Source organism: Bombina bombina, chromosome 2 (genome assembly GCF_027579735.1).
Source record: "Bombina bombina isolate aBomBom1 chromosome 2, aBomBom1.pri, whole genome shotgun sequence".
Taxonomy (NCBI): Eukaryota; Metazoa; Chordata; class Amphibia; order Anura; family Bombinatoridae; genus Bombina; species Bombina bombina.
Window position 1 is genome coordinate 793,479,951 of NC_069500.1, and position 21,203 is coordinate 793,501,153.

General features: G+C 40.1%; 1 protein-coding gene across 1 annotated transcript in view; it reads right to left on the reverse strand.

Annotated features, from left to right (window-relative positions):
• Nucleotides 1-18,544, reverse strand: part of LOC128649615 (protein mono-ADP-ribosyltransferase PARP14) — a 220,457-nt gene extending 201,913 nt beyond the window's left edge. Inside the window, exon 1 of the mRNA XM_053702975.1 lies at nucleotides 18,330-18,544. Within this exon, the coding sequence (XP_053558950.1) occupies nucleotides 18,330-18,501 (172 nt within the window). The 5' untranslated portion in view covers nucleotides 18,502-18,544. The remainder of the gene's footprint in view (nucleotides 1-18,329) is intronic.
• Nucleotides 18,545-21,203: the final 2,659 nt, after the last annotated feature.

Here is a 21,203-nt window from a genome sequence, read left to right on the forward strand (position 1 = left end):
CAGGTGCTGAACCAAAAATGGGCCAGCTTCTAAGCTTACATTCCTGCTTTTTCAAATAAAGATACACGCTCAGAGCTGGAAAAAGATCCTGCAGTGAGAAGAAACACATTGCTATTTGCTACTGAGTATGGCTGTGAGCTGATTGGTTGAACTGGCTCTGACATAAAAAGAGTTAAGCTGCAGCTGTGCCAAAGGATCAGAGGGTTGTGAGTGGCTGCAACAACATGTCCCAAAGAAGATTCAAATAGTTTTGTTAGTGGTTAAAGGCACAGTGTGCGGTAAACAGTGTGAGATTTTTATATAAAATGTTTATTTATGCCTAATGAAACTACTTTGCTGTAATTTGTCATTATTTATTTTTTATCTAATTCTCAGAATTTGAAATGCACCTGCTGACTTATCAAGGCCAACTCTGCTTCATATCTGTATCTATATGGTGTTATCAAATAACAACTGCAAAACAATTTACTTTATAATAACTTTATGACAGTAGCTAGCCCTGTTGTCTGTGGACTAAAGCCCAGATTGGATCCTCCAAATAATGGTGGGTGGAGTTTGGCTATTGAAAAATAATTTCAGTATAAAGAATGTTAGCTTTTTTTTTCTTGGCTGGTCTATTATTATATAGCAACAAAATGTCTAAATGTCTTGAATTACAAGGGGTTTACTGTCCCTTTAATGTGTTCCTAATTATCTATTTTTTCACTGGACTGCATTAAATTGTTTACACAAGCAAAAGCAAATGACAATGTAAAGGTGAAGGAGCTATTTGTAAACTGCTACCTATACTGACATTTTCAGTATAGTAGTATTAGCTATAAAAAAAGTTATATAAACAGCAGCAGAAATACCACTTCAGTAAGGGTGGGTGAGAGAGTAAAAAGATTTTCAATTCAATTATTGGCTTCTGTGTATATAAGCAGAAATAAGATGAGATCTGCTCTCCCTACAAGCTCAGCTCCATTTGAATGGGTTGTGGTTTTAATAAGGAAAAAGCTATTTGACATGTAAAATAAACCTAATGGAACAATCTACTATACATTTTATACTCTTCAACTGGTGTAACAAGTCATTGGAAACACATTAAGGGAAAACTAATTTTATGGTACACTGTTCCTTTAACTCACAGTTCTACTGGTATCGAATTTAGAAAGGGATAAAAGGCCATTCTATTGTAAAGTTGCGCTCTGTTTCAATAGAACTTTTAAGTTTTAAACATATTCCCTTGTTTTTCTATGTGTTTAACTCTTTAAAAAGGGTTAAATATGGAATCAAAATGCCACTCCTGGAAAACCCCATTCTATTCCAGAAGAATATATGGCCAGTGATTGAAGCAAACACACCTATGCCTTCATCTCATATGCTTCCCAGCTATATATTCATCTGGAGTGGCTCAGGAACACGACTTTAACTGTGTATTTAACCCCTTTGCAGGAGTTAAAAAAAGATAGAAAAAGGACATTGTTTAAAAATAAATGCTCTTAGAGAATTTAGATTGACCCTTTAATTACAGCTATTGTTTATTAAAGAAACAATGCATTCATTGTCCAAAAGATCTGTCATTATATACACCATTTGTATATAAAAGTATTCCAATTGTTCAATTTAAATGTTCCTTTAAAATGCCAACAGCAGGTCAGAGTATACTAGTGTTGTGTTAACCAGGCTTTTTCTTTTAACAGCAGACTATCTGTGTATGTACAATGTCCCTGATTATACTTCTGCAATCCTACAATACTAAGTTTAAAGATCATTTGAAAAATAACTAACATCCATATCAGGAAATGCACAGTTGTTTAAAAACAAAAATACCAGGGACACTTAGCAACAGAGCAATCAAGTACATTTACAGGTGTATAGACCACACCCACTGGCGGTTCCCATTGCCCTAACCCCTCTGCTTCACCAGAAACACAGACATATATTACCGTTTTAAAAAGGGACACATATGAAAAATACATATGTCAGGGTTCTTATACAAAACATGTATTTAAAAAGCCCTAAAAACAGCCCTGACATATGTATTTTTTTCATATGTGTCCCTTTTTAAAGCGGCAGTATGGTCACCCTAGACCTCACCCGGGTTAGCCCCCCCATATTCAAAATTTTAACAAACGATCATTCCATTTGTTAGATCTTTGTTAGATCAGGTTAGAATCTAGATCAACTGTTTTTTTTCCCATTAGATCTACTCCAAAATATGAAATATTAACAATCTTTTTCAGCCCCCCCCCCCCCCAACAAAAATGTTGACAAAATCGTATTGATTATGATAGCTCCACGTTAGATCAGGTTTGATCAGCCAAACGTTTTGTTAGATCTAATTACTGAGGAGGGGCTATCCCCCCCCCCCCAACTGAAATCTGGACAAAACTTTATTGATTTTGATAGATATACATTAGATCAGGTTAGATCAACTGTTTTTTTTCCGTTAGCTCTATCACGCAAGAAGCGGTATTCACAATCCTAGTTTGTGTGCGGGGGAGGGGTGATCACTGGGTTAGCGCCCCTCAACTGAAATCTGGACCAAATTTTATTGATTTTGATAGATATATACGTTAGATCAGGTTAGATCAACTATTTTTTTCGTTAGATCTATCACACAAGAGGCGGTATTCACAATCCTAGTTTGTGTGCAGGGGAAGGATGATCACTGGGTTAGCCCACTCAACTGAAATCTAGACCAAATTTTATTGATTTTGATAGATATACCTTAGATCAGGTTAGATCAACAATCCATATGTCCTATCACATTAATCCCGCTAATCCTGTCACACTCACCTTCTCTTGCACTGTCACACTCACCCCACAATCCTGTCACTCTCATCCTCTATCACCAGGCCCGGAATGACCATCGGGCATAGTGGGCAAATGCCTGGTGGCCCGCCAGCTCCCATAGCTCCTCCCACCTATTCATTATTTACACTCTGCAAAAAAAAACTGCTGCGGCCTCAGGCTGATGATGTCACATGTGACACAACAGCCTCTGCGGTCCATGCAGACATTGTAGCAACACTGGGGAAGGGAGCTGGGATTGTGAGAAGTGGAATCAGTGATCTTCAGAGCCATCAAGTCAGTGTTTTAAAACTGTGTTAAAGGTGAACACTTTGTTTTGCCGCTTTAAAAAGGGACACATATGAAAAATACATATGTCAGGGTTCTTATATTAAACATTTATTTAAACAGACCTGAAAACAGCCCTGACATATGTATTTTTTTTATATGTGTCCCTTTTTAAAGCGGCAGTATGGTCACCCTAGACCTCACCCGGGTTAGCACCCCCATATTCAAAATTTTAACAAATGATCATTCCATTTGTTAGATCTTTGTTAGGTCAGGTTAGATCAACTGTTTTTTTTTTTCATTAGATCTACTCTAAAATATGAAATATTCCCAATCTTTTTAAGGGGGGGCTAACCGATAGCCAGCCCCCCTCAACAAAAATGTTGACAAAATGTTAGATCAGGTTTGATCAGCCAAAAGTTTTGTTAAATCTAGTCTAATTACTGAGATATTGCATTTATAATGAGGAGGGGCTAACCCCCCTCAACTGAAATCTGGACCAAATTTTATTGATTTTGATAGATATACATTAGATCAGGTTAGATCAACAATCCATATGTCCTATCACATTAACCCTCCTAATCCTGTCAAACTCACCTTCTCTTGCACTGTCACACTCACCCCACAATCCTGTCACTCTCATCCTCTATCACCAGGATATTCAGATATTGCATTTTTAATAAGGAGGGGCTAGCGCCCCCCCCACTGAAATCTGGACAAAATTTTATTGATTTTTATAGATATACGTTAAATCAGGTTAGATCAACTGTTTTTTTTCCCATTAGATCTACTCCAAAATATGAAATATTAACAATCTTTTTCAGCCCCCCCCCCCCAACAAAAATGTTGACAAAATCGTATTGATTATGATAGCTCCACGTTAGATCAGGTTTGATCAGCCAAACGTTTTGTTAGATCTAATTACTGAGGAGGGGCTATCCCCCCCCCCAACTGAAATCTGGACAAAACTTTATTGATTTTGATAGATATACATTAGATCAGGTTAGATCAACTGTTTTTTTTCCGTTAGCTCTATCACGCAAGAAGCGGTATTCACAATCCTAGTTTGTGTGCGGGGGAGGGGTGATCACTGGGTTAGCGCCCCTCAACTGAAATCTGGACCAAATTTTATTGATTTTGATAGATATATACGTTAGATCAGGTTAGATCAACTATTTTTTTCGTTAGATCTATCACACAAGAGGCGGTATTCACAATCCTAGTTTGTGTGCAGGGGAAGGATGATCACTGGGTTAGCCCACTCAACTGAAATCTAGACCAAATTTTATTGATTTTGATAGATATACCTTAGATCAGGTTAGATCAACAATCCATATGTCCTATCACATTAATCCCGCTAATCCTGTCACACTCACCTTCTCTTGCACTGTCACACTCACCCCACAATCCTGTCACTCTCATCCTCTATCACCAGGCCCGGAATGACCATCGGGCATAGTGGGCAAATGCCTGGTGGCCCGCCAGCTCCCATAGCTCCTCCCACCTATTCATTATTTACATTCTGCAAAAAAAACTGCTGCGGCCTCAGGCTGATGATGTCACATGTGACACAACAGCCTCTGCGGTCCATGCAGATATTGTAGCAACACTGGGGAAGGGAGCTGGGATTGTGAGAAGTGGAATCAGTGATCTTCAGAGCCATCAAGTCAGTGTTTTAAAACTGTGTTAAAGGTGAACACTTTGTTTTGCCGCTTTAAAAAGGGACACATATGAAAAATACATATGTCAGGGTTCTTATATTAAACATTTATTTAAACAGACCTGAAAACAGCCCTGACATATGTATTTTTTTTATATGTGTCCCTTTTTAAAGCGGCAGTATGGTCACCCTAGACCTCACCCGGGTTAGCACCCCCATATTCAAAATTTTAACAAATGATCATTCCATTTGTTAGATCTTTGTTAGGTCAGGTTAGATCAACTGTTTTTTTTTTTCATTAGATCTACTCTAAAATATGAAATATTCCCAATCTTTTTAAGGGGGGGGCTAACCGATAGCCAGCCCCCCTCAACAAAAATGTTGACAAAATGTTAGATCAGGTTTGATCAGCCAAAAGTTTTGTTAAATCTAGTCTAATTACTGAGATATTGCATTTATAATGAGGAGGGGCTAACCCCCCTCAACTGAAATCTGGACCAAATTTTATTGATTTTGATAGATATACATTAGATCAGGTTAGATCAACAATCCATATGTCCTATCACATTAACCCTCCTAATCCTGTCAAACTCACCTTCTCTTGCACTGTCACACTCACCCCACAATCCTGTCACTCTCATCCTCTATCACCAGGATATTCAGATATTGCATTTTTAATAAGGAGGGGCTAGCGCCCCCCCCCACTGAAATCTGGACAAAATTTTATTGATTTTTATAGATATACGTTAAATCAGGTTAGATCAACTGTTTTTTTTCTGTTAGATCTATCTTGACTAGTTGACAGGGCCTTTTCTTGTGGCACAGTGACAGCAGCACAGCTACTTCAGAGCTTGCAGTGTGTCACACGTGTTGTGTGTGCATATGAGTGTGTGTAAGTGGGTGTATGTGTGATGTGTGTGCATATGAGTGTGTGTAAGTGGGTGTATGTGTGATGTGCGTGCATATGAGTGGGTGTATGTGTGATGTGCGTGCATATGAGTGTGTGTATGTGGGTTTATGTGTGATGTGCGTGCATATGAGTGCGTGTATGTGGGTTTATGTGTGATGTGTGTGCATATGAGTGTGTGTATGTGGGTTTATGTGTGATGTGCGTGCATGAGTGTGTGTATGTGTGATGTGCATGCATATGAGTGTGTGTATGTGGGTTTATGTGTGATGTGCGTGCATATGAGTGTGATGTGCATGCATATGAGTGTGATGTGCGTGCATATGAGTGTGTGTATGTGGGTTTATGTGTGATGTGCGTGCATATGAGTGTGTGTATGTGGGTTTATGTGTGATGTGCGTGCATATGAGTGTGTGTATGTGGGTTTATGTGTGATGTGTGTGCATATGAGTGTGTGTATGTGTGATGTGCGTGCATATGAGTGTGTGTATGTGGGTTAATGTGTGATGTGTGTGCATATGAGTGTGTGTATGTGGGTTTATGTGTGATGTGTGTGCATATGAGTGTGTGTATGTGGGTTTATGTGTGATGTGCGTGCATATGAGTGTGTGTATGTGTGATGTGCGTGCATATGAGTGTGTGTATGTGTGATGTGCGTGCATATGAGTGTGTGTATGTGGGTTTATGTGTGATGTGCGTGCATATGAGTGTGTGTATGTGGGTTAATGTGTGATGTGTGTGCATATGAGTGTGTGTATGTGGGTTTATGTGTGATGTGCGTGCATGAGTGTGTGTATGTGTGATGTGCATGCATATGAGTGTGTGTATGTGGGTTTATGTGTGATGTGCGTGCATATGAGTGTGTGTATGTGGGTTTATGTGTGATGTGCGTGCATATGAGTGTGTGTATGTGGGTTTATGTGTGATGTGCGTGCATATGAGTGTGTGTATGTGGGTTTATGTGTGATGTGCATGCATATGAGTGTGTGTATGTGGGTTTATGTGTGATGTGCATGCATATGAGTGTGTGTATGTGGGTTTATGTGTGATGTGCGTGCATATGAGTGTGTGTATGTGGGTTTATGTGTGATGTGTGTGCATATGAGTGTGTGTATGTGTGATGTGCGTGCATATGAGTGTGTGTATGTGGGTTAATGTGTGATGTGTGTGCATATGAGTGTGTTTATGTGTGATGTGTGTGCATATGAGTGTGTGTATGTGGGTGTATGTGTGATGTGCGTGCATATGAGTGTGTGTATGTGGGTTTATGTGTGATGTGCGTGCATATGAGTGCGTGTATGTGGGTTTATGTGTGATGTGTGTGCATATGAGTGTGTGTATGTGGGTTTATGTGTGATGTGCGTGCATGAGTGTGTGTATGTGTGATGTGCATGCATATGAGTGTGTGTATGTGGGTTTATGTGTGATGTGCGTGCATATGAGTGTGATGTGCATGCATATGAGTGTGATGTGCGTGCATATGAGTGTGTGTATGTGGGTTTATGTGTGATGTGCGTGCATATGAGTGTGTGTATGTGGGTTTATGTGTGATGTGCGTGCATATGAGTGTGTGTATGTGGGTTTATGTGTGATGTGTGTGCATATGAGTGTGTGTATGTGTGATGTGCGTGCATATGAGTGTGTGTATGTGGGTTAATGTGTGATGTGTGTGCATATGAGTGTGTGTATGTGGGTTTATGTGTGATGTGTGTGCATATGAGTGTGTGTATGTGGGTTTATGTGTGATGTGCGTGCATATGAGTGTGTGTATGTGTGATGTGCGTGCATATGAGTGTGTGTATGTGTGATGTGCGTGCATATGAGTGTGTGTATGTGGGTTTATGTGTGATGTGCGTGCATATGAGTGTGTGTATGTGGGTTAATGTGTGATGTGTGTGCATATGAGTGTGTGTATGTGGGTTTATGTGTGATGTGCGTGCATGAGTGTGTGTATGTGTGATGTGCATGCATATGAGTGTGTGTATGTGGGTTTATGTGTGATGTGCGTGCATATGAGTGTGTGTATGTGGGTTTATGTGTGATGTGCGTGCATATGAGTGTGTGTATGTGGGTTTATGTGTGATGTGCGTGCATATGAGTGTGTGTATGTGGGTTTATGTGTGATGTGCATGCATATGAGTGTGTGTATGTGGGTTTATGTGTGATGTGCATGCATATGAGTGTGTGTATGTGGGTTTATGTGTGATGTGCGTGCATATGAGTGTGTGTATGTGGGTTTATGTGTGATGTGTGTGCATATGAGTGTGTGTATGTGTGATGTGCGTGCATATGAGTGTGTGTATGTGGGTTAATGTGTGATGTGTGTGCATATGAGTGTGTTTATGTGTGATGTGTGTGCATATGAGTGTGTGTATGTGGGTTTATGTGTGATGTGCGTGCATATGAGTGTGTGTATGTGGGTTTATGTGTGATGTGCGTGCATATGAGTGTGTGTATGTGGGTTTATGTGTGATGTGCGTGCATATGAGTGTGTGTATGTGGGTTAATGTGTGATGTGTGTGCATATGAGTGTGTGTATGTGGGTTTATGTGTGATGTGCGTGCATATGAGTGTGTGTATGTGTGATGTGCGTGCATATGAGTGTGTGTATGTGGGTTTATGTGTGATGTGCGTGCATATGAGTGTGTGTATGTGGGTTTATGTGTGATGTGTGTGCATATGAGTGTGTGTATGTGGGTTTATGTGTGATGTGTGTGCATATGAGTGTGTGTATGTGGGTTTATGTGTGATGTGTGTGCATATGAGTGTGTGTATGTGGGTTTATGTGTGATGTGTGTGCATATGAGTGTGTGTATGTGGGTTTATGTGTGTTGTGTGTGCATATGAGTGTGTGTATGTGGGTGTATGTGTGATGTGTGTGCATATGAGTGTGTGTATGTGGGTGTATGTGTGATGTGTGTGCATATGAGTGTGTGTATGTGGGTGTATGTGTGATGTGTGTGCATATGAGTGTGTGTATGTGTGATGTGTGTGCATATGAGTGTGTGTATGTGTGATGTGTGTGCATATGAGTGTGTGTATGTGTGATGTGTGTGCATATGAGTGTGTGTATGTGGGTGTATGTGTGATGTGCATGCATATGAGTGTGTGTATGTGGGTTTATGTGTGATGTGCGTGCATATGAGTGTGTGTATGTGTGATGTGCGTGCATATGAGTGTGTGTATGTGGGTTTATGTGTGATGTGTGCGCATATGAGTGTGTGTATGTGGGTTTATATGTGATGTGCATGCATATGAGTGTGTGTATGTGGGTTTATGTGTGATGTGCGTGCATATGAGTGTGTGTATGTGAGTGTATGTGTGATGTGTGTGCATATGAGTGTGTGTATGTGGGTGTATGTGTGATGTGTGTGCATATGAGTGTGTGTATGTGTGATGTGTGTGCATATGAGTGTGTGTATGTGTGATGTGTGTGCATATGAGTGTGTGTATGTGGGTGTATATGTGATGTTTGTGCATATGAGTGTGTGTATGTGTGATGTGCATGCATATGAGTGTGTGTATGTGGGTTTATGTGTGATGTGCGTGCATATGAGTGTGTGTATGTGTGATGTGCGTGCATATGAGTGTGTGTATGTGGGTTTATGTGTGATGTGCGTGCATATGAGTGTGTGTATGTGGGTTTATGTGTGATGTGTGCGCATATGAGTGTGTGTATGTGGGTTTATATGTGATGTGCATGCATATGAGTGTGTGTATGTGGGTTTAAGTGTGTTTTGTGTGCATATGAGTGTGTGTATGTGGGTTTATGTGTGTTGTGTGTGCATATGAGTGTGTGTATGTGGGTTTATGTGTGTTGTGTGTGCATATGAGTGTGTGTATGTGGGTTTATGTGTGTTGTGTGTGCATATGAGTGTGTGTATATGGGTGTATGTGTGATGTGTGTGCATATGAGTGTGTGTATATGGGTGTATGTGTGATGTGTGTGCATATGAGTGTGTGTATGTGGGTTTATGTGTGTTGTGTGTGCATATGAGTGTGTGTATGTGGGTGTATGTGTGTTGTGTGTGCATATGAGTGTGTGTATATGGGTGTATGTGTGATGTGTGTGCATATGAGTGTGTGTATGTGGGTGTATGTGTGATGTGTGCGCATATGAGTGTGTGTATGTGGGTGTATGTGTGATGTGTGTGCATATGAGTGTGTGTATGTGGGTTTATGTGTGTTGTGTGTGCATATGAGTGTGTGTATGTGGGTGTATGTGTGATGTGTGTGCATATGAGTGTGTGTATGTGGGTGTATGTTTGATGTGTGTGCATATGAGTGTGTGTATGTGGGTTTATGTGTGATGTGCGTGCATATGAGTGTGTGTATGTGGGTTTATGTGTGATGTGTGTGCATATGAGTGTGTGTATGTGGGTTTATGTGTGATGTGTGTGCATATGAGTGTGTGTATGTGGGTTTATGTGTGTTCATATGAGTGTGTGTATGTGGGTTTATGTGTGTTGTGTGTGCATATGAGTGTGTGTATGTGGGTTTATGTGTGTGTAAGTGCGGTCTGCGTTCATACAAGTTTATTTCTGTAGTGCTGGATGTCACACATTGCGGGATATTTACCATCCCTGCAGGCGGCCAGGTTTCATAGCAAGGTAAAATGTAATTTTGCACAAGAGGACTCTTGTACAATGCCATCCCCTGCTGTGGTGCAAACAGTTGCACTATAGCACAGCATTTCAATCATCCTGAACAAGCGAGTGTTAAAAGGACAGTCAAGTCCAAAAAAAACTTTTATGTTTCAAATAGGGCATGCAATTTTAAACAACTTTCTAGTTTACTTTTATCACCAATTTTGCTTTGTTCTCTTGGTATTCTTAATTAAAAGCTAAACCTAGGAAGGCTCATATGATAATTTCTAAGCCCTTGAAGGCCGCCTCTTATCACATGCTTTTTTATTTACTTTTCACAACAGGGGAGAGCTAGTTCATGTCAGCCATATAGATAACATTGTGATCACGCCCGTGGCTTGTGGCAGACACTGCACAAATTGCCTAAAATGAAAGTTAATAGATAATAAATAAAATGTCATGTGATCAGGGGGCTGTCAGAAGATGCTTAGACACAAGGTAATCACAGAGGTAAAAAGTATAACAGTGTTGGTTGTGCAAAACTGGGGAATGGGTAATAAAGGGTTTATGTATCTTTTTAAACAACAACAATTCTGGTGTTGTCAAGAAATGGGGGTGGGCTGCTTTGCCTTAAAATGCCTGGGCCTGTTTTTGGTCCCACTCTGGCCCTGTCTATAACTCTGTCACACACATCCCCTTCACCCTGCCGCACTCACCTGATCACATTAACCCACTAATCCTGTCACACTCACCTTCTCTCCCACTGTCACACTCACCCCCCAACCCTGTCATACTCCCCTCCCCCCAGTCCTGCCACACTCACCCTATCACATTAACCCAGGAGTGCTCAAACTTTGGCCCTCCAGATGTTGTGGAATACATCTCCCATGATGCTTTGCAAAAATTATGTCTGTAAGAGCATTATGGGAGATGCAGTCCATAACATCTGGAGGGCCAAATGTTTGAGCACCCCTGCGTTAACCCCTCCAATCAGGTCACTCATCCCAATCCCCCACACTCACCTCCCCTCGTCCTGTCACACTACCTCCTCCAACCATGCCACACTCAACCCCAACCCTGTCACACTTACCCTATCACATTAACGCCTTTAAAAACCTGTTACACTCTACCACACTCACGCTGTCACATTAAAGTGAAGGTAAGCTTTGATGAATGAAAGCCCGTTTTTTAAAAATACTATTAAAAACAGGGGCACCTTCATTCATCAAAGTTTATAAAGCAGCCACTTTAATTAAAAACTTACCTTTCTTCTTTTCACAGCCGGAGCAGCTTCCCCCACCCAGAGATTTTCTCTTCACACTTCATCAATGACTAATCCGGCTTCTTCCAATCACAGCATGGCTTCAGGCAATGACTCCCCTGGGGGAAAGCCGTGATTGGAGGAAGCTGGATTAGTCATTGATGACGTGTGAAGAGAGGATCTCTGGGTGGGGGAAGCTGCTCTGGCTGTGAAAAAAAAACAAAAGGTAAGTTTTTAATCAAAATGGCTGCTTTCTAAATTTTGATGTATGAAAGTGCCCCTGTTTTTAATAGTATTTTTAAAAACAGGCTTTCATTCATCAAAGTTTACCTTCACTTCAATTCTCCAAATCCTATCACACTTACCTCCCCTCGCCCTGTCACACTTCCTTCTCCAACAAAGTCACATTCACCCCAACCCTGTCACACTCATATGGTGATAAACAATACTTATTATTACAAGCCTCCCAACATTTCATATGTCCAAAGAGGGACACTATGGTTTTGGGGAGTGTGGCTGAAGGTCACTGCTGAATGTCTCTTGGTCTTGTGCAAAGCTTTGGGCCGGGGTTATAACGCCCCTCATAGGCCAAATGCACCCAGTGCGTTCAGGAGTACTGACAGGTCTGTGCATAGGCGTGCTCTCCTGCACGCTACCATTGGGGGCAGAATTATTATTGCACAGCCACACCTGAGGACTCATGGGCTAGGTACAGCATGAGAAATAAAAACATTTTTTAAAAATGCTTGTGAATCTGGCCACCGCAGCTGACAGTCTACCGGGTATTCTCTCAGTATCCCAGTATGTCAGTCTGGCCCTGGTGTAGCCTTTTCTATGGAAATGCTATGCTAAGCTAAATGATAGAAAGGGATTTCAGTTGAGGGGAGGCTAGCCCACTGATCACCCCTCCCCCGCACACAAACTAAGATTGTGAATACTGCCTCTTGCGTGATAGATCTAACGGAAAAATGTTGATCTAACCTGATCTAACGTATATCTATCAAAATCAATAAAATTTGGTCCAGATTTCAGTTAAGGTGGGGGGCTATCCCTGTGATCACCCCTTGCCCGCCCACAAACTAGGATTGTGAATACCGCCTCTTGCGTGAAAAATCTAATGAAAAATCAAACGTATATCTATCAAAATTAATAAAATGTGTTCCAGATTTCAGTTGAGGGGGGGATAGCCCAGTGATCACCCCTCCTCCGCAAACAAACTAAGATTGTGAATACCGCCTTTTGCGTGAGAGATCTAACAAAAAAAACAGTTGATCTAACCTGATCTAATGTATATCTATCAAAATCAATAAAAATTTGGTCCATATTTCAGTGGAGGGGGGCTAGCCCAGTGATCACCCCTCCCCCGCACACAAACTAGGATTGTGAATACAGAATCTTGCGTGATAGATCTAACAAAAAAACAGTTGATCTAACCTGATCTAATGTACATCTATCAAAATCAATAAAATTTGGTCCAGATTTCGTTTGAAGGGGGGGGGGGGGTTAGCCCAGTGATCACCCCTCCCCCGCACACAAACTAGGATTGTGAATACCGCCTCTTGCGTGATAGATCTAACCAAAAAAACATTTGATCTAACCTGATCTAACATATATCTATCAAAATTAATAAAATTTGGCCTAGCTTTAAGTTGAGGGGGGGCTATCCAAGTGATAACCCCTCCCTCGCACACAAACTAGGATTGTGAATACCACATCTTGCATGATAGATCTAATGAAAAAACTGTTTATCTAACCTGATCTAAAGTATATCTATCAAAATCAATAACCTTTGCTCCAGATTTCAGTTGAGGGGGGCTAATCCATGATCACCCCTTCCCCCGCACACAAACTAGGATTGTGAATACCGCCTCTTGCGTGATAGATCTAAAAAAAAAAAAAACAGTTGATCTAACCTGATCTAACGTATATCTATCAAAATCAATCAAATTTGGTCCAGATTTCAGTTGAGGGGGGCTATCCCAGTGATCACCCCTCCCCTGCACACAAACTAGGATTGTGAATACCGCCTCTTGCGTGATAGATCTAACAAAAAAAACAGTTGATCTAACCTGATCTAACGTATATCTATCAAAATCACAAAAATTTGGTCCAGATTACAGTTAAGGGGGAGCTAACCCATAAACACCCCTTACCCGCACACAAACTAGGATTGTGAATACCGCCTCTTGCGTGATAAATCACAAAAAATCACAAAAATTTGGTCCAGATTACAGTTAAGGGGGAGCTAACCCATAAACACCCCTTACCCGCACACAAACTAGGATTGTGAATACCGCCTCTTGCGTGATAAATCTAACAACAACAATCTAACCTGATCTAATGTATATCTATCAAAATCAATCAAATTTGTTTCAGATTTCAGTTGAGGGGGGCTAGCCCAGTGATCAACCCTCCCACGCACACAAACTAGGATTGTGAATACCGCCTCTTGCGTGATAGATCTAACAAAAAAACAGTTCATCTAACCTGATCTAACGTATATCTATCAAAATCAATAAAATTTTATGCAGATGTCAGTTGAGGGGGGCTATCCAAGTGATCACCCCTCCCCCGCACAGAAACTAGGATTGTGAATACCGCCTTTTGCATGAGATATATAACAAAAAAAACAGTTGATCTAACCATCCAGATTTCAGTTGAGGGGGGGGGGGCTAGCCCAGTGATCAACCCTCCCCCGCACACAAACTAAGATTGTGAATACCGCCTCTTATGTGATAGATCTAATGAAAAAACAGTTGATCTAACGTATATCTATCAAAATCAATAAAATTTGGTCTAGATTTCAGTTGAGGGGGGCTATCCCAGTGATCACCCCTCCCCCGCACAGAAACTAGGATTGTGAATACCGCCTTTTGCATGAGATATATAACAAAAAAACAGTTGATCTAACCTGATCTAACGTATAGCTATCAAAATCAATACAATTTTGTCCAGATTTCAGTTGGGGGGGGGCTATCCAAGTGATCACCCCTCCCCCGCACACAAACTAGGATTGTGAATACCGCCTCTTGCATGATAGATCTAATGAAAAAACAGTTTATCTAACCTGATCTAAAGTATATCAATCAAAATCAATACAATTTGGTGCAGATTTCAGTTGAGGGGGGGTTATCCAAGTGATCACCCCTCCCCCGCACACAAACTAGGATTGTGAATACCGCCTCTTGCGTGATAGATCTAACAAAAAAAAACTGTTGATCTAACCTGATCTAATGTATATCTATCAAAATCAATAACATTTTGTCCAGATTTCAGTTGAGGGGGGATGGGGCTCACCAGTGATCACCCCACCCCCGCACACAAAATAGGATTGTGAATACCGCCTCTTGCGTGATAGATCTAACAAAAAAAACTGTTGATCTAGCCTGATCTAACATATATCTATCGAAATCAATAAAATTTGGTGCAGATTTCAGTTGTGGGGGGCTATTCGTGATCATCCCTCCCCCGCACACAAACTAGGATTGTGAATACCGCCTCTTGCGTGATAGATCTAATGAAAAAAGAGTTGATCTAACAAATATCTATCAAAATCAATACAATTTTGTCCAGATTTCAGTTGAGGGGGGCTAGCTCCACTCATTAAAAATGCAATATCTCAGTAATTAGACTAGATCTAACAAAACTTTTGGCTGATGAAACCTGATCTAATGTGGAGCTATCATAATCAATAAGATTTTGTCAACATTTTTGTTGAGGGAGGCTCGCTACGGGTTAGCGCCCCCTGAAAAAGATTGTTAATATTTTATATTTTAGAGTAGATCTAATGAAAAAACAGTTGATCTAACCTGATCTAACAAAAGATCTAACAAATGGAATGATTGTTTGTTAAAATTTTGAATATGGGGGGCTAACCCGGGTGAGGTAAATAAATCTGAATCACTTTGTCTTTTGCACATCCTAACAAAAAGAGGCTTACATTCTATACGTAAAATAAAATGTTCTCAATAAAAAGTTAAATCATTCAAAGTGTGTTTTTTTAAATAATCACATATTAGAACTTAGATTCATAACAAACAACCTTATGCGTTAATGTGAACTGCTGCAAATGAACAACTGATTTCTGATACTAAATCTAAATCTTGATATATGGATTGCTTGAGTATATGCTTTCATTACAAAACATATGTATGTTTACATTACATGAACAATTCTAGCGACGTCAATGGACACTCCATAGAAACGTATCATGACATAATATTGCAAAGAAAAATGGCCAATTAAAGCAGGTCTATCCCTATCATGTGTCCATATTACAACCATTGTTAAAAAGACCCAAAATTATCAGTTTTCAAACAAGTAAGCGCAGATGAAACCAACTTAAACAGGTCTGCTTCTCCATCCGATCATGTGACGATGTTGTCATGCCGTATCGGACCAATCACCATTATTTGAGAACATTTTATTTGATGCATAGAATGTATACCCCTTTTGTTATGATGTGTCAAAAGGCAAAGCGATTCAGATTTATTGGCATATTTTTGCACACTAGTTTTTAAATGGCATATTTGATTGCACGATTTGTTTTTACCTGACACCTCCTAACAAAACAGGATAGAGATAGGTTACAGCTCTGATGTGAGCCAGACTCAGCACACCTGTGAATGGGTGTGGTCTGAGAAAGGCAGGCAGAGCTGATGGCTATACATATTGTGTACAGCATTTTGCTAGGCTACTCCAACTTGCTTTGACATATATTGATTTTATGCTCTTGAGAAAGGCTTGTTTTGCCAAAACGTGTCGAGCTATATTTTAATAAAATCTGAAGCTGCATCTGAAGATACCCTTGTGATGGTCCTAATAAAAGGCTGATTTAAAACTGAAATCCTGTGAGTATGACCTGTTTGTGCGCCTACCATTTTATTTGAAAAGTGCTACACCATTGTGAGCTTTTTATTTTGAAGGTGAAAGAAGGCTGAGGTGACACAGGTAAAACCTGAGGTGACACAGCGCCGCCACATTCAAAATTTCTTGTTCCTGGATACGGTCTGGGAGAACCGGAGCTGGCAGCGAGCATCTGAAGGGAAGTGCTAACATAACTTCATACTTTACTGCTATTTACAAGCCAATCCAGTGTTGTACATGTGACAGCAGAGGATTTAAATATATAGAGTATAACGCAGAACCAACAGGAGGAGGCTAAGGACTGGTTCCCACGACACATGTGGCAGGCCTGTAACTAACTCCCATAGGGTGTTCTTGTGATTTCTCTGTCCAAACAGTAGCTCTTTCAGGAGAAAGATGGGCCTCAAATTGGTCTGAGCACCTTTCTCACAAACACCTGGAGCACCTCCCTTCTTCACCTTCTTCCTGTGAAGGCAAAGACAAGACTAGTTTCCAGTACAGTGGCAGGGTTTTAATGGCTCTTGGAGTTTTGGGGATCTTTGCTTCCTCCTAGTGGCCAGGAGTATAATTCCCAGAAGTAATGGATCATAGACTCTCACCACCTTTATGAAAGATATTTGCTCTATGAAATACTAATACAGGTCAAATCACAGTTTAAAAATATTGTTCTGTTAATTTGCACATGGCAGTTAAAATCTCTGCTTTATTAAAGGAATACATGATTAAATTACTGTTCTTTTTGTTAGGAACATCCAAGGAGGTTTTAAAAAAGTTGCTGCTTTGAGTTTAACTGACAGAAAATGTGGATAAAATCACTACTATGTGTGTTAAGGAAAGTCACCATTGTGCTATTGGGAGTCAAAGGGGGGCAAATGAGTGCTTTGTGTGTATTACTCTCTGTGATAGGTGGTGAAATCCCTATTTCAGGATGTGGAGGGTGAAAAGCTTGTGGGCAAAGGGGGGCGAGTGTGGGAGGCATGTAGATGTGTCTGGGCAGTGATTGGGCTTGGCTCTGTCAGTTCCTTAAAACTGAGGCATCGAGGGGATGCATGCGGGAAGCGGGTCATACTGCCCTCACCAGCACAATCCCACAGAATGCCGGATGGTTAGGAGGAATGATTTAGTCAATCTTATAACAAACAGGATCTACAGGGCCATTAGTTCTGTTCAGGTCATCTCCTTTCACTTGAACACCCACTGGTTGTCAACTATTTATGTGGGGGACTTCTGGCAACCATACCTGTTACCCTCATAGCCCAACCACTACTGTGTGGTAGAGCTAATGAAATATAAAGTAATCAGAAGCCTTTTGTGACAAGCATTATGCACAATTCTGGAGAGCCTATTTACTAGTTGCCACATCCTAAGCATGTACAGTAAAAAGAATGTTTTTCTTGAAGCCAAGTAAACTAATAAATGTCCGTTGTGTGACCAAGAATGGCAGTGAAAATATACATCCTTCTGGACAATAGAAAAGTCCTAGTCCGTCTGATTTATGCTTCTGAAAGTGTTTTTATTTCCTTGATTCGAGGAAGTATTATAACAAAACTTTAAGATTTCAAAATACTTTTTTTTTAAAACAGCGCTTACAGGAAAGTATAAATCCTATTTTATAAAAAAAAATCATTTACCCAGCTAAAATAAATAAAAGTGAAAATACAGATATTATAGCAGTGCCAGATAACTTGATATACATATTTTATACACAGCAATAAATCCCTTATGACAAATAAGATATTTTAAGTGACCTCTTATCGTTATAAATTGTACTTTGTTCCACACTCCCTAGAGAGGCCAAAAGCTAATTCTATGACCTCCTTGTTTTTTTGTTTTTTTAATGTTGCAAACCTGAACCGGCTATTTGATTTGCAGCACATTTACAAGTTGCACAATTTGCTTTTTGGGCTCTCTAGGTAGCGTGCGACAAAACACAATTTATACATAAAACCAAGACGTGATTTTTATAGTCCTGTAACTGAGTCTTACCTTCTTCTTTCTGGTAGCTCACTCTGTATTGAGTAGATGTCTCACTGGACACTATGCAGGGTCCACCTTGAGACTTTCTTCTCAGAGAAAAGTAATTTTCCAGTTCTTTCCTCTGCTTTCTGGTTAGCTCTTTAAGACACTCCACAATCAGGGAATATGGGTATTCGTCCATGTTATTCTCTTCTGACACAGCTTCACCCAGCAGCTGCCACAGAATACATAAAGTCTGAACTGAAAGTGAAAATGCAAACAGCAGCAAGGGGAAATGTAGTGATATGAGTTACACATGCTGCAGGGAGCAACGAGTTATGCCTTTGGACAGCATAAAACAGCACTATTCATGTCCCTCCTTGCAAATCCTGCAGCATGTGTAACTCATACAGTTGCAGGAAAACACAGTTATGGTGGCAATATTAAAGGGACAGAATACACTCATTTTCATATAACTGCATGTAATAGACACTACTATAAAGAATAAGATGCACAGATACTGATATAAAAAAAACATTATAAAACTGTTTAAAAACTTACTTAGAAGCTGTCAGTTTGGCTCTGTTGAAAAGGTAGCTGGAAAGCCCACAGCAAGTGGCAAATAAGACACTCCCCCCTCCCCCTTCTTTTACATATGAAAAGACCCTTTACACAAACAGGAGCAAGCTGGAGTAGCATAGTTGCCAACAGTCCCTAATTTCCAGGGACAGTCCCTGGATTTTGTTGTATGTCCCTGGATTTTTTTTGTCCCTGGAAATGTCCCTGAAAATCTCCTTTTCACAACATTTGTTGTTTGCATATACTGTATATATACATACACATATACAGATAGATAGATGATAAATAGATATAGTGTATTATTTAAATATAATTCATTACTAATGGAATATTGTTATTATTATTGAATGGGTTCACATATTATTTGTCTTTCTAATTTTGATGCTGTGTTGTAAAAATAACCATATGCCAAGAATGTGTCCAGAGACTGGGTAGGTGTAAGAGCTTGGTGCTGTAATCTGTATAATAAACTATGGAGGTCTAAATTATACTATTACTTTCAAATGGGTGTGTTTTGATTGCAGAACTGAGTGGGCGGAGCAGTTGAACAGTAGGTCGTCAATACTCCAGTAACCCGCTTGCTTGCTCTGCTGCAAAGTGTCCCTGGAATTTTTTTTGAATTGTTGGCAACTATGGAGTAGGTATACATCAGTATTCACATAAAACTTTGGGGCTTGGTTAGCAGTCTGAAAATCAGAGCAATATTATTTAAAAATAAGCAAAACTATACATTTATTTAAAAAAAAAACCTTTATGGGCTATATAAATAGATCATCTACAAAACATTTATGCAAAGAAAAAATGAGTGTATAATGTCCCTTTAAGGCTTGGCAATCTGACTGATTTGCATGTTTTAAAGGTTAAGGAAGTGCAGTCAAAAAATACATCCGCTGCAGTACACAAATCAGTTTCACCCTTAAAGGGCCAGTAAACCCACCAAATAATGTTATATAAATCTGCACATAGTGCAGAATTATATAACATTTGCCTAGTGCCAGCTTTCTAAAGCAAAGGAAAGAAGAGATATTTAATTATTTTTACAGACCGCTGCTCCTGGCTCTACTGAGCGGGTCTGTTTTTTTCCTAAGCGCATCAGGCACGCTGTCTAGTCACAGCCGGTCCGATTGCGCAATTTAATTAAATGTAGCTCGCTTCCGCTACCAGAGAGGGAGAGAGCTACGTTTAGTTTAATGGCACGATCGGGCTGGCTGTGACTAGACAGCGTGCCTGATGCGCTTAGGAAAAAAAACAGACCCGCTCAGTAGAGCCAGGAGCGGCGGTCTGTAAAAATAATTACATATCTCTTCTTTCCTTTGCTTTAGAAAGCTGGCACTAGGCAAATGTTATATAATTCTGCACTATGTGCAGATTTATATAACATTATTTGGTGGGTTTACTGGTCCTTTAAGGGATATTTTATTGCATAACTTGAACGGTCTAGACTAGACTATGTCATTTTTGCTTAATTTACTAGATTATCATGTGCATAAATCCCACAACACCTGCAATGCTCGCAGATCCTGAGCAGGTCACAGGTTTGGCCTGTCTGGTGGGATTGTGTCTATTTATACAGCTGTGGGAGTGGCCCTTATCAACCAATGAACAATCTGCCTAAGAGATAAGTTCCCTCCCTGGAACTGTTAGTTTCAAATTTAATTACTGTTAGTTTCAGTTTTAATAGCTTTAACCTAACTTTTTCTTTTCATATAAACAGGGTGCTTGGGCCACTTTTAGAACCCAGAGCATCCTAAGAGCATAGTTTACTTGAAAAAAAAAACCCTCCAAGGATACTTTGCAACAGAGCTACACTACACCCACTACAATCTATCCTAAAACAAACAGATAAATACCACTAGTATAATTTAGCCATACTGGTTGCTTAAAGGGATAGGACAGACAACATGAAACATTCATGATTCAGATGGAGCATGTACTGTAACTTTAAATGTACTGATAATATAAAATTGACTCTCTTCTCTTGGTATCATTTGTTGTAAAGAACATGTACATATCCTCAGCAGCAGCAAACAGTACTGGAAGGTAGCTGGTGATTGGTGAATACACGCATTTGTCATTGGGCCACTCACCAGATGTGCTCAGCTAGCTCCCAGCAGTGCATTGCTGCTCTGGAACTAACGTTAACTATGTGGTTAATCCCTTTTCAGGGTTTAAACACGTAGTTATATGCAAGCAACAGTGCAATAATAAATGTGCTAACATATTAGAGTGTTTCTTTTTGCACTGTTATAGCCCTTTAAAGTGAATGTAAATTTTTATGCTAAATTCGATTAAAAACAGGGGCACTTTAATTCATCAAAATTTACA